This window comes from Pseudonaja textilis, chromosome 3 (genome assembly GCF_049901715.1).
Source record: "Pseudonaja textilis isolate UNSWEBS1 chromosome 3, rPseTex1.2, whole genome shotgun sequence".
In the NCBI taxonomy this organism is placed as follows: Eukaryota; Metazoa; Chordata; class Lepidosauria; order Squamata; family Elapidae; genus Pseudonaja; species Pseudonaja textilis.
Genome location: NC_141992.1, coordinates 51955715 through 51975255, shown reverse-complemented (window position 1 = coordinate 51975255; position 19541 = coordinate 51955715). Strand labels below are relative to the sequence as shown.

Genomic DNA, 19541 nt, shown 5'->3' with positions numbered 1-19541 from the left:
AACTTGCCAAGTCACCAATAAACTGAGTTTTAGGGTGTGTTAAATCAATCACTGTCAAAAATAGGCACTGTTTTCTCTGCATTTTTCATATTCCTATTATTTGTTTTGTACCAAAGTACAAATTTGTACTGAGGTACTAATATGTATTTTTTTAGGTGTTAAGACTATGAAAATCTATAGGTATGAATTGAAAGAAATACAGATGAACAATATTATGGAGATAAACACAGAATAAATATGTACAAATACGTATTTATTTGCAGCACTGAACTATTAATCATGGTAAAAACAAGGTATTTATTTACTCAAATATCATAAGTTTTCGTGTCCTTGACTTTGAGGGATAAAAATGAGACCAAGAGTGAAATTACTGTCAGTAATTTTATATTTTATTAATGATATTTTATATAATTACATAATAAACAAATGATAACAAATCAACTTCCTAGTTCTACTTGGAACATTCTAATCTTATTTCCAGAGTCATGTGAACACTGCACTGGGTTAACAGGTATTTATGAGTACTTGCAAAATACTACATGTTGCCTGATTATTTAAAATTTTGTTTATTTATGCATATGATTTGCTACATTCCAAATGAAGCATAAATGGAAGACAAAATTATGCTATGAATAACAGTTATCACACCTTGATGGCATTTATCCATCACAAATAGTTCAGGAACCTGCTGATTATTTAGCTTTAATAAAAAGGTTAACGATGAATCCGGAAGGTAATTTTAGTAGAGATTACTTTGCAAGAAGCTGGCAGGTATCTCTTGACACACAGCAGGGGTTGTTGTTTTTTTTTTTGGGGGAGAGAAGAGTCTGCATGTAACAATTTTATGATTTCAGCCTAGCCAGATGGAAAAACTTTCAAAAGCTTTACATCATCCACTGGACGATCTTGAGCATTTGTTTCCACCATTCCCACTCTGTTGACTATCCCAATTCCCTGGCAAACACGACCAAAGATAGTGTGCTTGCCGTCAAGCCACTGGGTTGGTGCTAGTGTAATAAAGAACTGGCTTCCATTTGTATCTGGACCCGCGTTTGCCATAGCAAGGATTCCTGCACCTTAAGGAGGAAAAAAATATTACTAGTTTATAATTTCTAAGTTACCTGTATCAAATATGCAAACAAAACAGATGGTAGCACCCTGCTGGATCTTTATGGCACATTACTTCTTCACTGGTATCAAAATTCAGTCAAATCAATACAAGTTTTGTATTGAGATTATACGACTGCTCGTGGATTTCAGATGTCTTTTACACTTATACCAACTATTAAAATACGGATTTAAGCTCAGGAGATGTTAGAGAGACATTAGCACTTAAGTGGATATCTTTCTGTGAGCTATTGTATGTGACCAGGAAAAGGCACAATTTCATTAAGATGCTGAAAGGTATAACACATATGCCTATTCTGGATCTGAAGTACACTTCCCACTTCTTACTCATCTCTACTGACTAATAACTGGCATCTACAAGCCCTTCTAATACTAAATACCTTTCGCAACACTTACTGGAATGAGCAATGTGTCATTCCCACCACTTTTAGGGTATCTCTCTAGCTAAATAAGGTCTGGTGTCATCCCCTAAACTTAGATTTAAAAGATGAAAATAATTTATCAGTTCAGGTGATCCATGAAACATTGGGAGTAAGTTTTTCACAATACTGAATGATGCTTAAAGGGATGAAAGTTCTTCCCTCTATAATTCAACAGATTAAACAGTGTCATCTATCAAGATTCTAGGAAATGTAACTTCTCTTAGTGATGTCTATCCTTTGGAATGAGATCTCAAGAAAGGCATTCTGAAAGGTTTTGAAAATCTGACTATTTTCCCAGGCCTTGGGGTAGGTTGCTGGACTTGTGCATTATCTGTATCTATTAGCTCTATCCATTATCTGTATCTGTATCTATTTGTAATATTTTAATATTTATTTTTTACTGTATTTTTTATTTTGCAAGCTATCCAGAGTTAGTTCAAGGCAAGCAAAATAAAAGCATCTTTAAAAAAATAAACAATTTTAGGAGAAATTATAACAAAAACCTATTGATTTTTAGCACAATCACTAAAAATTTGGCCATCAGTAACTAATTGGGGAGATAATAACGTCAGATGTGCCTTTACCCAACTGATTTGACTTCAGATACGAAGCATTTATTGATGGCTAACCTTTTCGGCACCGAGTGCCCAAAGAACATGTACATCCTCCAAATGCAATATGCATGTGTCCCCTGCGTCCCACCTGTGCATGCACGCACACAGCCCCATGCATGTGCATGCATGCCCTGCATGTGTGTACATCCCTCGTGCATGTGCCCTGCCCCCACATGTGCACGTGCGTACCCACACATGCACCCCACCCCCGCGCATGCATGGCAGAGACCTGAAGAACAGCTAGCCGGCAGGAGGTGCGTGCGCACATGCGCGGCAGAGCCGAGCTGGGGAGACAGCTCACATGCCCACAAAGAAGGCTGTGTATGCCATCTCTGGTACGGATGCCATTGGTTTGCCATCACGGTTCTAGTGCATATAAATCCTTTTAAAACGATTACCTACCTGTAAACTTCAGTTCTGGGTGGAGTTCATCTTCAAACTGCTTGCCATAGATAGATGCTCCTCCTCTTCCTATCATCATAATAAGACTAAATTAATTTGGAAAGCCAACGTAGAAAGTGCTTCCTGCAAATTTGTGTTTCTAGGATACCTAGATTTAATGAGACTGGAGGAATTTGGGGAAAAGCTGAAATGGACAAACGGTGGCCATCGAAATATCACATTGATATTATACATTAGATTTTATCAGCATTTATTAACATATCTAATAAATGTATTTTAAATGTGTTCTTACCAGTTCCTGTTGGATCACCTCCCTGGATCATGAAATCTTTGATTATCCTATGAAACTTTGTGCCATTGTAATAGCCCCGTCTGGAGAGCTCAGCAAAATTTTTGCAAGTTTTGGGTGCATGCTTCCAGTATAGCTCCAAAATCATGAGCCCCATGCTGCAAAAATAGAATTCTCATGCTATTTAATAAAACATTAAGATGAAAAGGCACAACGTGATATAATACGAGACCTTCACATTTCACATTTGAAGCAGCAGAATAGTAATGCTTCTGATGCTTTCGAACTTTGGTGTTGGGGAAGAGTCCTGAGAATCCCATGGATAGCCAAGAAAACAAACGATGACCCAGAATTCTTACTCAGAGCGCTCATTATCCTACTCGGACATATTATGCGAAGACTTAACTCATTGGTTGTAATAATGGGGAAAGTAGCAAGTAAACAGTAGGATAACCAGCGGTAAGAAGGATGGACTCAATTACAGTGGTGATGAGTGCACCTTTGGAAGCCCTGAAAGATCACATTGGGGACAGATCGTCGGGGGCAAAATTTATATTTTAAGATATGTGGACCTCAATTCCCAGAACTCCTCAGTCAGAAACACTGGGATATCAGCACCTCTCAACTCTTTCCAAAAACAGCTTTTAGGAAACTTAACCGGAATCGGTCTATCCGGCTGCAATGGTTCCCTGCAGGAGTTTTCCGCAAGCTTTTCTTTATTTGGTGCTAAGATCACACCTGGAACCTTCCCTCTATCGCGCTACCCAACTCTTTCTCACACCTACGTGGTTTCCATTGAAACAGTCGGCGGCTGCCAAGTGTCCGGAGGCACCGCAGCCATGCTTCCCTCGTCTGCCGCTGGGGGAATCAAATTCTCGCGCCACACTTCCGGTACCACCGACTAAGTCGTCCCCTCGCAAGAGAAAGCAGAAAAGGGGGCGTTGCTGAAGGGAGTCCGCGTGCCTCGGGCCAATCGCTATAAAGGAATGCAGAACTCTATTGTGACGAAGTCAAAAGGGGCAAATTCGAATTTGCTTTCGCCTTGGGTTTTTTTTTTTTTTTTTGGCTGGCTGTAGCATCGGAGGAGCATTGTGGTGAGACCGCGAGGGAGATGGTAACGCTGGAGGCGGGGATGGGTTGCATGTTGCACGGAGGGATTTTTTTCGCACCAAAGGGGCAAAAATGAAGCTGCACTTCGTAGGATTTTAGGTGAGGTTAAGGAACGAGACGAGAGCGTGTAAAACATTGGAGACTCGATTTGCACCTTGCTCTTGTTTGCAAATTAAACACCCGCCTTTAGCTCCTTTATTCAGGAGCTAAAACTTGCAATGCTGAACATATCAGGGAATCAAACCCTCTCCTCCCGGAGCAGCGTGAGATTTTCCTTCAAGCAAAGTAAAACTGCGTCCTGCCTGCCTTTCTCCCCGCTAGGGCTGCCCTAGATTCTTGTAAACCGTTTTCTTTTTAACGGGTAAGGTAAAGGAGAGCTTCGTTTTTTTCTAAGAAGCATATGCATATTGCTCAAAATGACTGCAATTTAGTTACTATAGTCTGAGGACAGTCAGATTCAAAGGACTTCACTCCCAATCTTGGGATACACAAAAAAGCATAACAAGTCAAACGGACGTGGATATAGATGGCTTCATTCTTGTCTGAAATAAACAAACTATGGCCAGGACTATGCTGTTTGGAAGCTCACTGGTTCTATTGAGTTCAATCCTGGTGCTACAAAAGCTACTCCGAGGTGGCATTGTGCTCATCGTCGTTATTTTCAGAGTCCTTTTGAACAATCAGAGTAAAAAAAAAACCACGTTGATTCTTATCCCTAAATTGAGGAGAAAAGCTGCATAAGTTTCATTTGGATTGCCTGAGAAGTTGCAACATTGTAAGCACAGCATTCCCAAGTCTTTTGATTTAAGTTCTTGGGTCCCACTTTCTGCCTGCATTTGTTAGATATTGTGTTAATAATGTAATGCAATTTGTAACCATTTTAAGAGCAGGAAGTTTCTACCAGATTTAATGTAACCACATTATTCCATCCATAAATACCCATTCAAAGCACAGAGTAAGAACTAGTAAGCAAAAAAACAAGGGAAAATAAAAGATATTGTACCTAAATTAGTTTATATCAACATCATTTTATTCTCCATACTTTTCTATCCCTGCAAAGTTTTCTTGCTTTCCCCATGCCCATACAGTGCTTTTTGTTCTTAAATTTCTCCCCTCTTTGAGGATTCCATCTATTCCATCCAACCTCTTGGTCTTCTCTTCCAATTAACCCACTTGGTTTTCCCTTACTGCATATATTTTCTCTGTAATTCAGTCTTCATTATATTATAAAATCACTCCAGTATATTTTGTATAATTCATTTAATGTTTGCTGAAAAACATAGGTGTTTTCAGTCAATAACACACAGGAGCTACATACAAAAATACACAGCTATTTCTATTCATAATCAATCTGCCTCTAATATTGCCACAAGCGTTACTTATACATATATTCAAATATATTAAATAACCAAAAGAAACTTATTCCTTAATCATTAGGGAACAATTTGCTAAACATTCTGTTCATTCTCATGCACATTTTATTTCCATATGTCACTCTTATCTCATTCAGCAACCATCTTTCAATTTCACATTCACAAAAAATGATCCACAGTTCCAGGTAATTTGCTTTATTGTGTGCTTACATATATTAACAAATCCACAATATCTACAATCTACATCTTTATCACACATACATTTGTCAGTGAATTGCTGAAAAGTAAGATCTAATCTGTGCAATCTCTGCCTTGTGTAAAGCTGCCCTGCACTTCTCAAGAGTCTGCATCCTGACATAACTTTTATCCTTTCAATGAGAATTCTGCCAAACACTTTCCCAGGCATACTTGATAAACTAAACTCCCTATAGTTATGCATTCACTCTTACTACCTTTCACTTTCATTCTTTCAAAGATAGGCATAGATGCAGGTCTTTTGTGTACAAATGAACAAGTAGCACATAAGCAAACCACATTCATAGTTTAACTTTTCTACAGCTGCAACCTTACATTTTTCAACATTCTCATAGTATTTATTTTTGTCTATTTTTTTCTGGACTATTAACATTTACCACATTTGTTTCATGTATCTCAGTCATGCCCATACAGATCTCTAAAACATACCTTTCAGTATTCCTTCCCTTCAGTTTCATCCCAGAGCATTTCATATCCAATTCCAAAACTGTTTCATTCAAATCTTTTTGTATTTGGCAATCTGAACTGGTTCCTGCTCTCTTTGATCACATCCCTAGTCATTATGTTTTTCTTTATATACAGATTATATGGTATTTTGAAATTCTAATTTCTTGAAGCACTCTTTTCTATGTATTTTTTTTTCACATCCAAAGTCTTTTTTTTACCATATTTCATCAAGCAGTCTTTTTCAATCTCCTGTTAATTTCTATAGGATTTGTTAAGTAGACTTTTTCCAAATCCCAATTTTATAGAATGCAGAATATAATGTTATCAATAAAAACTACTGTATAACTAACACACATACATTATTTTGTGGATTACAAATTTTTAAAATAAAAATAGTAGATGTCAGATTTAAAGTTGCTATTAAATTAGTAAACAAGATGGTTTTATATGATCAAACCTGGATTAAACTTTAAAATAAAATATGTTTGCCTGAAAACCTGGAACATCAATGCCAGTAATGTGAAGATAACAGCTTTCTATGTTCTGATCTAGTTGTTATTTTTCTAATATGTAAAAATAGCAGAACACGTCTTTCTTAACATTCAAGATGTATTTAACTATTATCTTCCCACTTCAGTTATTTAGTAGTATCCCGAGATGATTGTTAGAAAGCATGGAATCATCAAAGGGTGAGTACAGAAAGTCAGTGTCTGTGCATTTAAATATATGCATGAAATTATTCCACACCATATCCAAGGTCATTTGGATTGGAAACATTACAACTTGTTGCTAAAACTTTATAACATCAGTCTTCTTTGTAAAAATCCCATTTCAGGATGGTGTAGAAACTTTTTAACACTGTGTAATACTTGGTGTGAGGCTTTCTGTACAATATTATGAAGAATTATAAGTTTATTTATTCAGGTAGATTTCATTTGGTGTAAATATGCCTATTCATAATTGTCTAGGTCAGGTTCCCCCATGATATGCATAATTCTCAGAACATATTAAAATTATTAGTAGCAGAATAATGAATAGACAGATGACTTTCATTTTCTGTTTCACCATTTATTTTCCATGTGATTTGGGGCACAAGAATTAACATCTTTTGTTTCCATGGAGTTTATAAGGGCTTTAAGTAGCTTTTTCTGGGAATATAGCTTTCTCATTCTTCTTGCTTAGAACTGTTAAGATGCCTAGGTAATATTTGTGATGATGGTAAAGGTTAAATATCCAAATTAATACTTCTAATTATTATGATTTCTTATTTTTCAGATATAAAATTTATTACTGATGAGACACTTGATTTTGAACTATTTTCTGCTTTGGATGGGTAAGACTGATAGATCATTACTGACAATTCATATAAGCTAACTCATGAGTAAATAGCAAGTATGTGAAGTTGATAAGCAAGTACCTTCATAACCACTAACAGTGGGGGTTTTTTTTAAATTAAAAGTGAAATTAGTTACTTTAGGGGCCATGAACTCTAGCCCAGTCCCTCCCTTCTATCTTGAGCAGGATCAACTGATAGTTCTTCTAAGGATATTCCAATAATTTCCTTGATCCTGCTCATTCATTTTTTCCATTACCTTTCCATTCTTCTATTTCCATCAGTCTTGCCATGCACAATATTTCTTTCTAGTTCATCATCCACTTGCATTACATATTCAAAGTTTGTCTATGTAATGTATGAATTTCTACTTGGTGATCAGAATTTTAAAGGAGTCTTTACTTTGTCTGGGACCAAATGACAGTTGTGTTTTTTTTGGAGTAGGTGGCACTACTCTATCTAAATTCTTTCTCTTGATCTATTAAAATATCTAGCTTCCATATTTGTATGTTATCACTTGGGGAAGGGATTGTCTTAACTCTTGTCATAGAAAATATTCTTAATCTTCACAGCTTGTCTAAATTTGTCATTGTTTTCATTGCTAGAATTAACTCATGTGAAATAACCTCCATGCCTGTCAGTTCTTGAGTCCAAGATGGCAAAACTATCCAGTTCCTTAGTTTCTTTGATCCTACCTGTGAATTCAGTAATTGTGGTTGATATTATGTTTGTCATCTTAATATTTTTCACTTTTTATTTTTTTATGAGATCTTTTTTTTTTACTAAATTAAATATATTAAATTTGGTCCTCAATTGTCTTACATTCTGACTGTATATTCTCTAGGTCAAATCAGTGGCTTCTACAAACTGTACCTGAAAATGTTCTGGTGAATTAGATATATTAGAGTATATCTCCATTTTCTTAGATATATTAGAGTATTTCTCCATTTTATTATGAAACATTTGATTCGGATGTTGTCCATTCCATGATGTCCAGATGTGATCTGCCTTTACATTGCTTGATGCAAATGTTGGCAGTGAAGACAAATGTTTCTTCATAAAACTCTATTAACATCTCCTGCATTGTTGCATTTACTTAGTCTAAATCTTCGTGTAATTCAGTTTTCTCCATTTCTTCCAATTTTGCACTTCAAATTTGTAATTTGCCATAAAATTTGTCAATGGCTTCCATCAATGTGGCTATAATTGATGTATACTTTTGTTGACATTGATATTTGCTATGTGCCCTCCGAATTCTGAAATATATTACCTTGTCATTTATTGTGTTATAGGTAAGCACACTATATCTTTTTAAAGTATTAGTGATGCTTAATTCCTTTGTATGGCCTCATGTCCTTAATATATTATAATTAAAGGGACCAATTCTGATTCACTTAGTGCATTTACTAAGTTGAATTATTCCTAAAACATACAGTATAGTACATTTCACTTCTACTTTGAAAATGTCAGGTTTCCTTTGGATCATTGTTCTTTACATTCCATGTTCCAACTTAGTCTGACCTTATAAAATGAGAAATTCTTCTTTTGAGAGTACCATTGTCAGCGATCAGGCATTCTATAGCATTGATAAAGCCATGTTGTCTACTCCAGTCATATTAAGGCAAATCAGGTTTTTTCCCCCTCAATTGCAACAGAAATGCCTTCTAATCTGATGGTTTCATAATCTAGAATCAATTTTAACTAAATGTTACAGTCATGCGTATGGAACTTCCTTGGCAACAATAAAGAAGTTATAGCCATCTTCTGGCATTCATTTTGGAGTCTCTTCCCTAAATAACAAGCTCTGCTTGCCTTCATTCCTACGGAATCATTCTTTATTCCTCATCCTTCTGATCTTATCAGCAAGGAGACCCTCCTGAAGTTTATGATCTTGCTGTCAGGGTCACTGAAGCTACTAAACTCCACTGGAGAGTAAAAATGTAAAGCCCAGTGCAAAGATTTTGCTCAAGTATGCACAAATGAAGATCTTAGTGGATCAAATAAATTACTTGGGAGAAAAGTGAAAAAATACAAAAATGATTCTAAGTTGTTGTCTGATCCTTAAATTAAAAGATTATGTACCGTATCTAATCCCTAATATATTTCCAATGTATTTTTAAATAAAAACAGTTGAAAATGCTAATACTGATAAACTTTATTCTTGTTTTGTACAAAAGCCAAATACTTTGAAATCCAGCCGGGTGGGAGCTACTTTCTTACGCAACCTTCTTATATTCTTTCTTTACAATATTTACATGGCTCTCATAACAAGTCTACAATAATAAAAATATGAAACTTTATTTTGAGTTACATGGCTGTTTCCTTGAAGGTGTAAATGTGTTTCATTTTCTTCTCTCTCAGCAGTGATTGCTGTTATGGACAAGAAGAGGAAGAGTCTATAACTTGTCCCCTCGAACTCAATGACAAGAATGTGGCACAAGAAGTTGATCTAAACATCTTGTTGGAGGAGAATGATGGAAGGACCAAAGAGCCAATTCCACAGTGGAGTCCCCTGACTCCAATGAAGCTGGAGGAGGTCATGAAAGAAGCTAACCTGCTGGCTATGCAGCTTGAGAAATGTCAGCTGCTGGAAAAGCAGAATATCAGTTCTGAAACAAAGCTTGAGACAGTTGTAGAACACGAGCTTTTCACCCCAATCAGGTTCTTGTGTACAGAGACTAAGAATCCCCAGAAGTCCCGGAGAAAGACTTTCAATGTGACAAACAGTCCTCTGAAAGCTCTGCTCCCAACAGTAGAACCAGTTACCTGCTTGGCTCAAGGTTCCCCCAAATCTCTGTTTTCTGAAGGTAGAAGTCCATCTTCCCGCCTGATGGACTTGCTTAGTCCCAGAAGATTCCAAAGTACACCTTACGTTTGCAGCACTGATGTTCCCCAAGCTAAGCTCTCTGAACCCAAGGCCTTGATGACAATGACATCTGGCAATAGAAAGGTACCGTGGCAGGACCGAAGCTCATTAATAAGGCATATAGATTGTGAAGATTGTGCTTAGGAAATCATTGCTTTTGATTCTGATTTCTTCCTAAACTTGTGCTTATTATACTCAAGTCAGCCTCTCCCAACAGCCTTTCAACTCTGTTGAGTTACAGCTTGCAAAACCTCAGCAATTGACCCCTCTAGACTTCTTAAAATTGTAAAGATTGCAATGTCAGGTTCGCTAGCTGAAAATGTTTGTAGACATTTCATCCACATATTGTACACATGGCTTTTTTAATCTAATTGCTGCATAATTAATTCCCCCATCCCCACCCCAAATTTCTGGATTGCTAGACCCAAAGAACTATGGGATTTGTTTCTTTTTTCAGTATATTAAATGGAGATTGGTACAGTTGCAGAATCCTTTTCCCCCCCATATTGCAGTAGTTACACAAAGATCCTTTTAAGTAGCTCTGCATGGTGCTTATTAGCATTATCTTCCTATTACCATATAACAAAGCTGATGCAATAGATCATTACATGGATTATGACAATATGTAGCATTTCTTTACCAATTCTCCAAGTACTTTTGCTGGCAATCTATTCACTAGCCCTGTAAAATTTACTTTTAATCATTTCCATTTTGCAAAATTGAATTTGCAAATTCAGTATTATGAAAAAAAAAATCCCCATCCTGATATCTTCTTTCTCTACCCAGCACCCTCTCATATCTGAATAACAGAATAACAGAGTTAGAATGGACCTTGGAGGTCTTCTAATCTAATCCACCCGCGTGCTCAACCAGGACACTCTGTACCATTTCAGACAAATGGTTGTCCAATTTCTTCCTTAAAAAACTCCAATGATGGAGCATCCACAATTTCTAAAGGCGAGACATTCCACTGATTAATTGTTCTGTCAGGAAATTTCTCATTTTTAGGCTGCTTCTCTCCTTGACTAATTTCCATCCAAAAACATGGATGGAACATCCAGAGCAAGCTTCTTCTTTTGCCTTCAGATGCTTTAGAGAATAGGTTGACGCCCTCTTCTTTGCAACAGACCCTTAGATATTGGAACACTGCTATTATGTCATTCCTAGTCCTTCTTTTCATTAAACTAGATATAACCAATTCCTATAACCATTCTTCATGTTTAGCTTCCAGTCCCTTGATCATATTTGTTGCTTTTCTCTGCACTCTTTCCAGAGTCTCTATGTATTTTAATATGGTGACCAAATGCAATATTCCAAGTGTGGCTTCACTAAATTATACATTATGTTCTCTGCTTTGAGTTGTTCACTTCCCACAGTTGCCTTATGCTTCAGAAATCACAAGAAAGCCCTACTATTTTAGAAGCATCATCTGGAGCAGATCAAAATGCATAGAGAGTAGTAGTTAGTACTTACTCTTAAACAAGAATGCATCTCTGTGTATAAAATCTAGTGTAGTATATACAGTCATGATCATAGATTCTGGAAATACAGAATTTTATATTACAGTCAAAATCCTTAGATTTTGGAGAGAGAGTTATATACATTTAAGAAAGATAGTTGTTTCACTTTGCACTAAATGTATCGTAAAAGGAGAGAGGGACAGAGATGCCCACTGTACTCTTTCAAAACCTTAGGTTTTTGCCCAGAATCTATGCCAGTCAACTTTAAATTTTTTGTTAAGAATTTTGTTAACAAAGTTAAGAATTGAAAATTGCTAACAGTAGGAGTAGCTAAATTGCATTCCCCAAGTAGTTAATTTTGTGGCTCTTGTAGTCACTTTTATTTTATCAAATAACTTGCTAAGATTTTCACCATCTCAAGGCAGAACATAAACAGAAAGTGTAATGTATGTCCTAAAATAGGCATACTACGTGTTAAACAAACAAATAAAAAACAACTACTGTATCTGCCTACCACCATGGGGACTTGATAGGAATCCAAAACCTGCCTCTATTATATGGCCTTGCCCACAGCATATCATTGCTTCACCCATGTACATCTTAGCTTCCCTCTTCTAGATGGGAAATACAGCTCTTGGCCACCAAATATTTCTGTCTTTTTATATCAGCCTTGTACATTACAACACAGTCGTAGAAGAAAGTTCTTGTTTGGGGAAAAAAAAATATGCTTTGATAAGCATGTTTAGACAACCATTTAAAACTTTGTTCACTTCATATGGAATCTGCCCGTTTGTTTTTAACTTAAGTCATATGTTTACTTTTTTTGCCTTTTAAAAACTTGTTATCTGCTTTGAGAACCATACTTCTTCAAATGGGATATGTATCTCCACGTTTTGGTTTTTTTTTTTTTGTTCCTGTAGAAAGTCTGTGTAAAAACTTTTAGCTAATTTTCTACAGAATAGTAGCTCTGTTCAAAAGCTGCAGCTGCTTTATTTCTGCCTTACGCTTCCAGGCAACTATCAGGAACAACAGGACAGACCGCCCACTTGCCCTCCCCACTACCACAAAAGGCCAGCAGCCATTGCTGCATTTGAAACCTCTCCCTCAAACCAGCATAAGGAAAACGCAGAGGAAGACAGAAGCTTCTGCTAAAAACGGTTCTGATCAAGGCCCACAGGTATTTCCAATAGCAGAGCCAGAGGGAGGGAGAGGGAGGGAGGGGGAGAACTGGGCAGATAGTTAAGAATGTATACCACTGCATAAAAGCGGTATGTATAGTGACTAACTTTGGCATGGTTCTCCAGGCTGAAAGGGTGCCTAGCCTATCTTTGTATCAATGCAAGCTAAGGCTATAAACATCTCAAAAAGCATGCATGTAAGTTGTACAATTAACTTTCATATATCCATGGAAGGGTGTGTGTGCATGTGTGCATATAGGACCTTATGGTTTGTTTTTCATGCACAACAGAGAAGCTTCAGAATCTTACGGCGCACCAGCCATCTTTGTGATAACGTAACACAATCCTATAAAATGTAATTTCCTCTGGGATCTTGCGGTGGGTATATTTGCAGGTTTCCTCTAACCAAGGGACGGTGCTTGCTGCACAAGTGAAAAGAAAGCCAAATCCTCAGATGCGTTTCCGGCAGACCAGCCCTGTGAAAAAAATTGCAGCTGCTCCAGAAAAGAGGGCACCTCTCCAGAAGACAAATGCAAGTAAGTTAGGATGCATTACTTGTATTTTGCCTTTTCCCCCTGGTCAGGTTTCACGAAAATCTTGGCAAGTGGTTTGCCATTATCTGCTTCCTAGGATTGAGTGATTGGCCCAAGGTCACTCAGCTGACTTTGTGCCTAAAGTGGACTACAACCCACAATCTGCTACATGTCAGCAAGAGATAAACTGGTTTATAAATGGTTTTTGTTTTTAGCTGTTCAGTCTGGGTCTTCGCTAGATTGAAAACTTAAGTGTTATCTTAAGTTTTGAGTACCCTGTTTCTCCAACAATATGGCCTCCCCCAATAGGAAGTCCCAGAATGTTTTATAGGCATGAAATGAAATTAAGCCCCTCCCCCCAAATTAAGGCCTATATTAAAACATGTGAAATGGGGGGAAATGGGGGGCTTGCCGTTAGGAAGTACTTTTGTTGCACACCCGGATATGGTGCTGCCTGCGTTGACCCCGATACGAAGTGCCCCACCATCGCTGAGGTCAACATCCAAGCCATCGCCGCCCGCCCACCTGCCCAAAGATGCAAGGGGGGAGAATTAAGTCACCCCCGAAAAGACGGCCTAGCCATTTTTTTCGGGGCTCAAAAAAAAAAAAAAAGACCCGGCCTTATTATATGAGAAACACGGTATTATTGACTAATCAGTAATGTCTGATTCTCTAGCTGATAAGCGAAATGGTGTAAGCAAACTGGTATCAATCTTAATTCAAATCTTTAGAGCGCACACATTTTCCCCTTTCACTATGAGTTGCCTTTGTTTCTTGTTCCATGCCTTATTGTGTGAATGCTGAATGGCTGTAGGACAGGGACTTAGATAAAAGTTCTCTTGAAAATTCATTTACACAATGTATCTCGGCCCTATAACCTACACATCCGTTTACATTTAAAGAATTAGGTAGAATCCAGTCACTATGACTAGAAACATTTTGTTGATTTGCCATTAAATCGTTTTTTGCTTTCATCCCAGGTCAGGTGAAAACTATAGGAGGCAATGGTCCCCCAAAACAAGCCTCTTCCAAGCCTTGTGGTGGTTCTGGTCAGACTCAAGCAAGACGCACTGTCACGCCTGCACTGGCAAGCCAACTCCCAATGCCAAAGCAAACCAATCGTACTGCTGCTGTTTCAGGCAGATACACAGTTCCTCGGAAATCCAGCCCATTTAAACCAGTGAGTTCAGAAACATCTGGTGGGCAGCGATCCACTAAACCAACTGCTGGGATTGGGAAGAAAGGTGAGTGAATACACAGGGATATGCTAAAGAGTTTTGCAATTCTGTTGAAATGTATTGTTAGAAAAACTATACACTGGGATAAGGTGCCATTTTATCTATTAAAATGGTAGGCATGTGTGATCTCAGATTGCCTTCTTAGGTGAGAAACAAGTTCTTAATCTACAAATAACATGAAATAAGCCCACCTGGCTCTTGTTTAGATAGTACAGGTGGTCCTCAATTTACACCCATTTACTTAATGATAGAAGTTAGCACTGAAAACAGTGACTTATGGCTGGTTTTCACACTTATGACCATTACAGCATCTTCATGGTCATGTGGTCAAACTTTGGATACTTGACAAACTGAAATGCATTTATTATAATTGCACTGTCCCGGGATTATATGATCACCGTTCATAACCTTCCCAGGTAGCTTCCGACAAGCAAATTGTCAACTCATAAAACTATGCCTTTTTTAGTAGTTGCCATAAAGGGGTGGGGGAGGAAATCTGGAAGAGCAGTGCAGCAGTTTGGAAGCAAAGTACATTCCAACACTTATCTTTAAAAGATTGTAACTAAAATACCAGAGGTTTTGCCCACGAATATATTTAATTGGAGAATGTGAATGATGACACACAGCCTATGATTGTGCTCAATTGGGGAATCTGGTTTATGAAATACCCACGGGGGAGGGAGGAAACAGTTGACTATAAATTACATATGCCAGAGTTGGCTTCATACAAGGCAGTGCCAGTATGTCGCCACTAATAAATCCTTTGAAGTTTTTTGAAGTTTGGCTCGAGAATCATGATTTAATTAAAGCGATTGCTGGAATCCTGACACAAAGTCATTGGGGGAAGCCAGATTCATCTAACATCTACAGCAATTCACTTAACTGTGACAAAAGGGTCCTAAAATGGGGCAAAACTCACTTAACTGTCTTGCTTAGCAATGACAATTTTGGGTTCGGTTAGGGTCGTAAGTCGAGGACTACCTGTAAAACCAAAATACCATAATAGGAGCAATGAGGTGTAATCATTATGTCATTCCTCATTGCTACAGTTCTTCATCATGTTGAAATACCACAAAAAAAAAAAAAGCCTGTTTGCAATTTCAACCTAGAAGGTCCTTGAATTTGGAAGATAATTTACAGCATGCCGCATATCTGCCCTTGTTTTGACTTGTGGATGAAATGGACTTGATCATAAATCTTGAACGTAACCTGTTCATAAGTAGAACACTGTCTGTGTAAGAGAAATCTTCTGGAGAAACAGGATTGATTTCTTTCTTGGACACTTTTACAGTTACGCTTTGTACTGTATAGTGTTTTCCATCCCTAATCTGCATGTTGTCTGATGTGTTGGAGTTCAGCTCCCAGAATTCTCAGCAATGCACCCACCTGGTGGCACTCGGCTTGCCATACTGCATCTAAGTGGGCTGCCAGATTTTTGTTGACAAAACTGCTCAATATGTAGAGAGGGAGGTTAAGCCTATTTCAAACAATGGATTTTCCATATAATATCATCACGGGATTAGAGTTCTGGTCGATCTGGTTTTCTCTGCTCAGTTTCCAGTCAAGAATTGCCTGACCTTTTGAGGAGCTTAAGTTTCCTCCATGATAGAATTATAAAATAAATGAATTAAACCCATTTACTTCTCTTTTCCCTCTCTCCACCTCCCTCTACAGCTGCATGTCAGAAGCCAGTCCCGCTGCGCACTTTTCAGAACAGCAGGCTGAGACTGCCAAAGACAGATTCAAAATGAGCGGATGGATCGCTGGGTTTTGAAGCCATGTAAGTGTCCTACCTCACCAGTGTCAATGGAAAAACAGTGGGCCTCTAAGACAGTCTTTAGGGAGAAAGTCAACCCACGTATTAGTGGGAGATTATCTGCAGTGCTCATCTATTGAATAATCTGGTTACTGAATGTGTGTGGATCCAATGATTTTACAAAAACAAAATCCCAGTCCTCAGATTTTTTTAAAAAGTACATTATTGATTGCTCTAAACCAGAGGTCCCCAAACTTGGCAACTTTAAGACTTGTGGACTTCAACTCCCAGAATTCTAGGAGTTGAAGTCCACAAGTCTTAAAGTTGCCAAGTTTGGAGACCTCTGCTCTAAACAATGGAATAGATTTTAAAGTGTTTGTAAAAAGTATAACACAGGTAGTCCTCGACTTACAATAGTTCATTTAGTGACCATTCAAAGTTACAACGGCCTGCGTAAAAGTGAATTATGACCATTTTTCACATTTATGGTCACTGCAGCATCCCCATAGTCACAATGATCAAAATTCAGCTGCTTGTCAACTGGCTCATATTTATGATGGTTCCAATGTCCCTGGGGCCACGTGGTCTCCTTTTGCGATCTTCTGACAAGCAAAGTCAATGGGGAGGAAGGTAGATTCACTTAACAACCATCTCACTTCCTTAACAACTTCAGTGATTCACTTAACAACTGTGGCAGAAAAACTTGTAAAACAGGGGGGGGGGGTTTCACTTAACGAATGTCTGGGAAACAGAAATGTTGGGTTCAATTGTGGTCACAAGGACTACCTTGCACAAATCAAGTGGCATAATGATTTCAAGTGTTTGTAGACTTGTCCTAACTATCTACTCCATCTGTCCTTTAAGATAATACTACCAGCCATTACTATAATCTTGGGAACAAGCCAGAAAGAACTGATACTCTTGGGAGGATGCCTTCCTTTTGAAGATAAAGCTGCTTTGGTCTCATAGAAACTTCTGGAATCTCTTCTTTCAAGAGAACTTTCAAAGCTTGTGCTGTGCATCTCCTCTGTTATCACACTCTGGGCTTGTGGTTTGAGGATCCTGGAGTTAAGGAAGTATTACCAGTCCTTGTCCTATCATTACATTCCTTAGATTTATAAATGAAACTTGTGTGGGCTAGAAGTCTGTGTTGCAGCCCATGAAGCTTTGCTGAGCCATTGCTGGAAGAGATAACTTCAGCTCAGCAGCAGAGATTCTCCTGACTTTCTGATGGTTGGCTTAGTTTAAAACTTTATTAGATAAAAACAGCCTTACTGGAGCCTAGTGGAATATTTAGTCTTTTATAAGTTATGCCAACCACTATAAAGCATTGCGCTGTAAAGAAGAATTATGTAATACTGAATAATATATGCACTGTTGATCATTTTGATAATAGTAAACACTAACGTACACTTTCAGTTATATGTGAAGGTTGCTTAAACTTATTCAAAGGTAAGAAAGCTTTTGATTCTTATTATGTGAAAGACTACACAACTCTCATCTCAAACCCTTTATATTTTCATTCTTATTCCTCTTTATATTAAACTGAGGATGGTCAGTGGTAATGCTGTTAATCCATAGATTTCCTGTGCTATTAATAGTTGCCTACGAGACAGAAACCTAAATAGAGGTTTAAAAGAAATTAACTTACTGTATTACAGAATTGCTAAACATTTATCCCAAAACACAAATCACACTCATTTTATACTCTTGTTGATTATTCTTAGGGCATTTGTGGCTTAGATGATGAAAAAGCAGTACACAGTACTGAAAACATCTGTGCTTGTGAGCCAGTTTCATACTATCTAAGTTTTAGACCTATATAAAGATGAAACAATACTTCTAAGCTGATGCAGTGGTATTCTTAGAATCCCAGTTTGGAACAGATCTACCTGCCTGCTTTCATCATCCATCTACTTAATCAAATTTGCAACAATCTAACCCAGAAAAAAATGCCTTGATTAAAAAAAAATATTCAGCTCCTTCCTATTCTAAATTAAATGGTACTTCCCTGTTGTATAATAAAGCTTTCAATGAAGGAAGTTGAGACTATTTATGCAATCTCTGCAGAAGTGGGGTAATGTGTTAAGCACCACAATACTCTTGATTTCAAGACAATATAGCGACAGGACTCTATTCAAAGACTGTGGAGTGATTCCTAAATATATGGAAATTCTTCCTCCAGCAGATCCAAAGGGATGGAAGATGAATTCTTTGCAGCTTAAGGAGTTGCAACAGTGAAGTTAATCCTTATGCCTTATGCACAAGATTGAAGGAGCAAATGCTGTGACAAAATGCAGTATCAATTCTGCCATAATATCCATGTATGTTGTATTGATAATTTTCTAATTTCTGAAAAAATATATGCCTTTCTAATAAAAACACATCTGCATAATGACTTGTGCAGCAACTCCTTGAGTAATTCTATTATTACCTTTTGGTGATCAGTGTTCATTCAGGGATGAGAACCAATACTGCAATTTCTTTTCAGTAAAAAGCTTGACTTTTGTCCCATTTTGATACTGTTAATATATCATCTATCTCCTGATAGATAGACCATGTACACTTGTTCAGCACAGCAGACAAAAACAATGAATTACAAAACCTGCAGTGAACCATCATGTTCACTGATTAGAGGGTTCATGTTCAAAAATTAAGGGTTTCTCATAATTGGTAAATCATTATCAGAAGAATTGGGGGTAGTTTATATACCTGGAAGAGAGGAAATTAAGATTCTCCTTCATAATGCCTCTGCCCAGTAGCAAGGAAACTTAATAGTTTCAACTCTTTCGGTTCAATTCAGGTTCTTGGTCTTTCCTTTCCCTACTCAATTTTCTGGTAAAGATAGACAAAGCACTGAAATGGAGCCACCTACACGGAGCTATGGTTTTATTATTTAGGAAAAGGGGTGATCTCTGTTATATTTACATTAAGAACCCTCCCTATACACTTGAGATATCTAAACCAAAGGAAAAGCCTGTAACCCATCAAGAATTAAGAAAACAGTTTGTCCCTTCAAAAAAAATTAAATCATCAGAACTCTTCCTATGCTTTTCCCTATCACCAAACTGGACTTCTTAAGGAAAAGTAAGGTTTGCTTCCTTGGCAATATTCCACCAATTTCAACAGCTGCTTGT

The 19541-nt window shown here is 37.5% G+C and overlaps 2 protein-coding genes across 4 annotated transcripts; one reads left to right on the top strand and one right to left on the bottom strand.

The window, feature by feature from the left end:
• Positions 1 to 236: 236 nt before the first annotated feature.
• PPIL1 (peptidylprolyl isomerase like 1) lies at positions 237 to 3788 on the bottom strand. Its single transcript, XM_026716857.2, has 4 exons — positions 3641 to 3788; positions 2859 to 3013; positions 2567 to 2635; positions 237 to 1076 (listed from the first exon to the last, which is right to left on the bottom strand). The coding sequence occupies exons 1-4, from the start codon at positions 3694 to 3696 to the stop codon at positions 856 to 858; spliced, it is 501 nt and encodes a 166-aa protein (XP_026572642.1). The 5' UTR covers positions 3697 to 3788; the 3' UTR covers positions 237 to 855.
• A 70-nt stretch (positions 3789 to 3858) lies between these two features.
• PSRC1 (proline and serine rich coiled-coil 1) lies at positions 3859 to 18802 on the top strand. Of its 3 annotated transcripts, none has more exons than XM_087929720.1 (9): positions 3859 to 3949; positions 6678 to 6729; positions 7316 to 7373; positions 9735 to 10323; positions 12712 to 12876; positions 13272 to 13413; positions 14391 to 14654; positions 16323 to 16428; positions 17269 to 18802. In XM_087929720.1, the coding sequence occupies exons 2-8, from the start codon at positions 6714 to 6716 to the stop codon at positions 16397 to 16399; spliced, it is 1311 nt and encodes a 436-aa protein (XP_087785846.1). In that variant the 5' UTR covers positions 3859 to 3949; positions 6678 to 6713; the 3' UTR covers positions 16400 to 16428; positions 17269 to 18802. The 3 variants fall into 3 exon arrangements, with proteins under 3 accessions (XP_087785846.1, XP_087785847.1, XP_026572641.2); XM_087929721.1 differs by having other exon boundaries at positions 3919 to 3949; positions 9738 to 10323; XM_026716856.2 differs by lacking the exon at positions 3859 to 3949 and having other exon boundaries at positions 6579 to 6729.
• Positions 18803 to 19541: the final 739 nt, after the last annotated feature.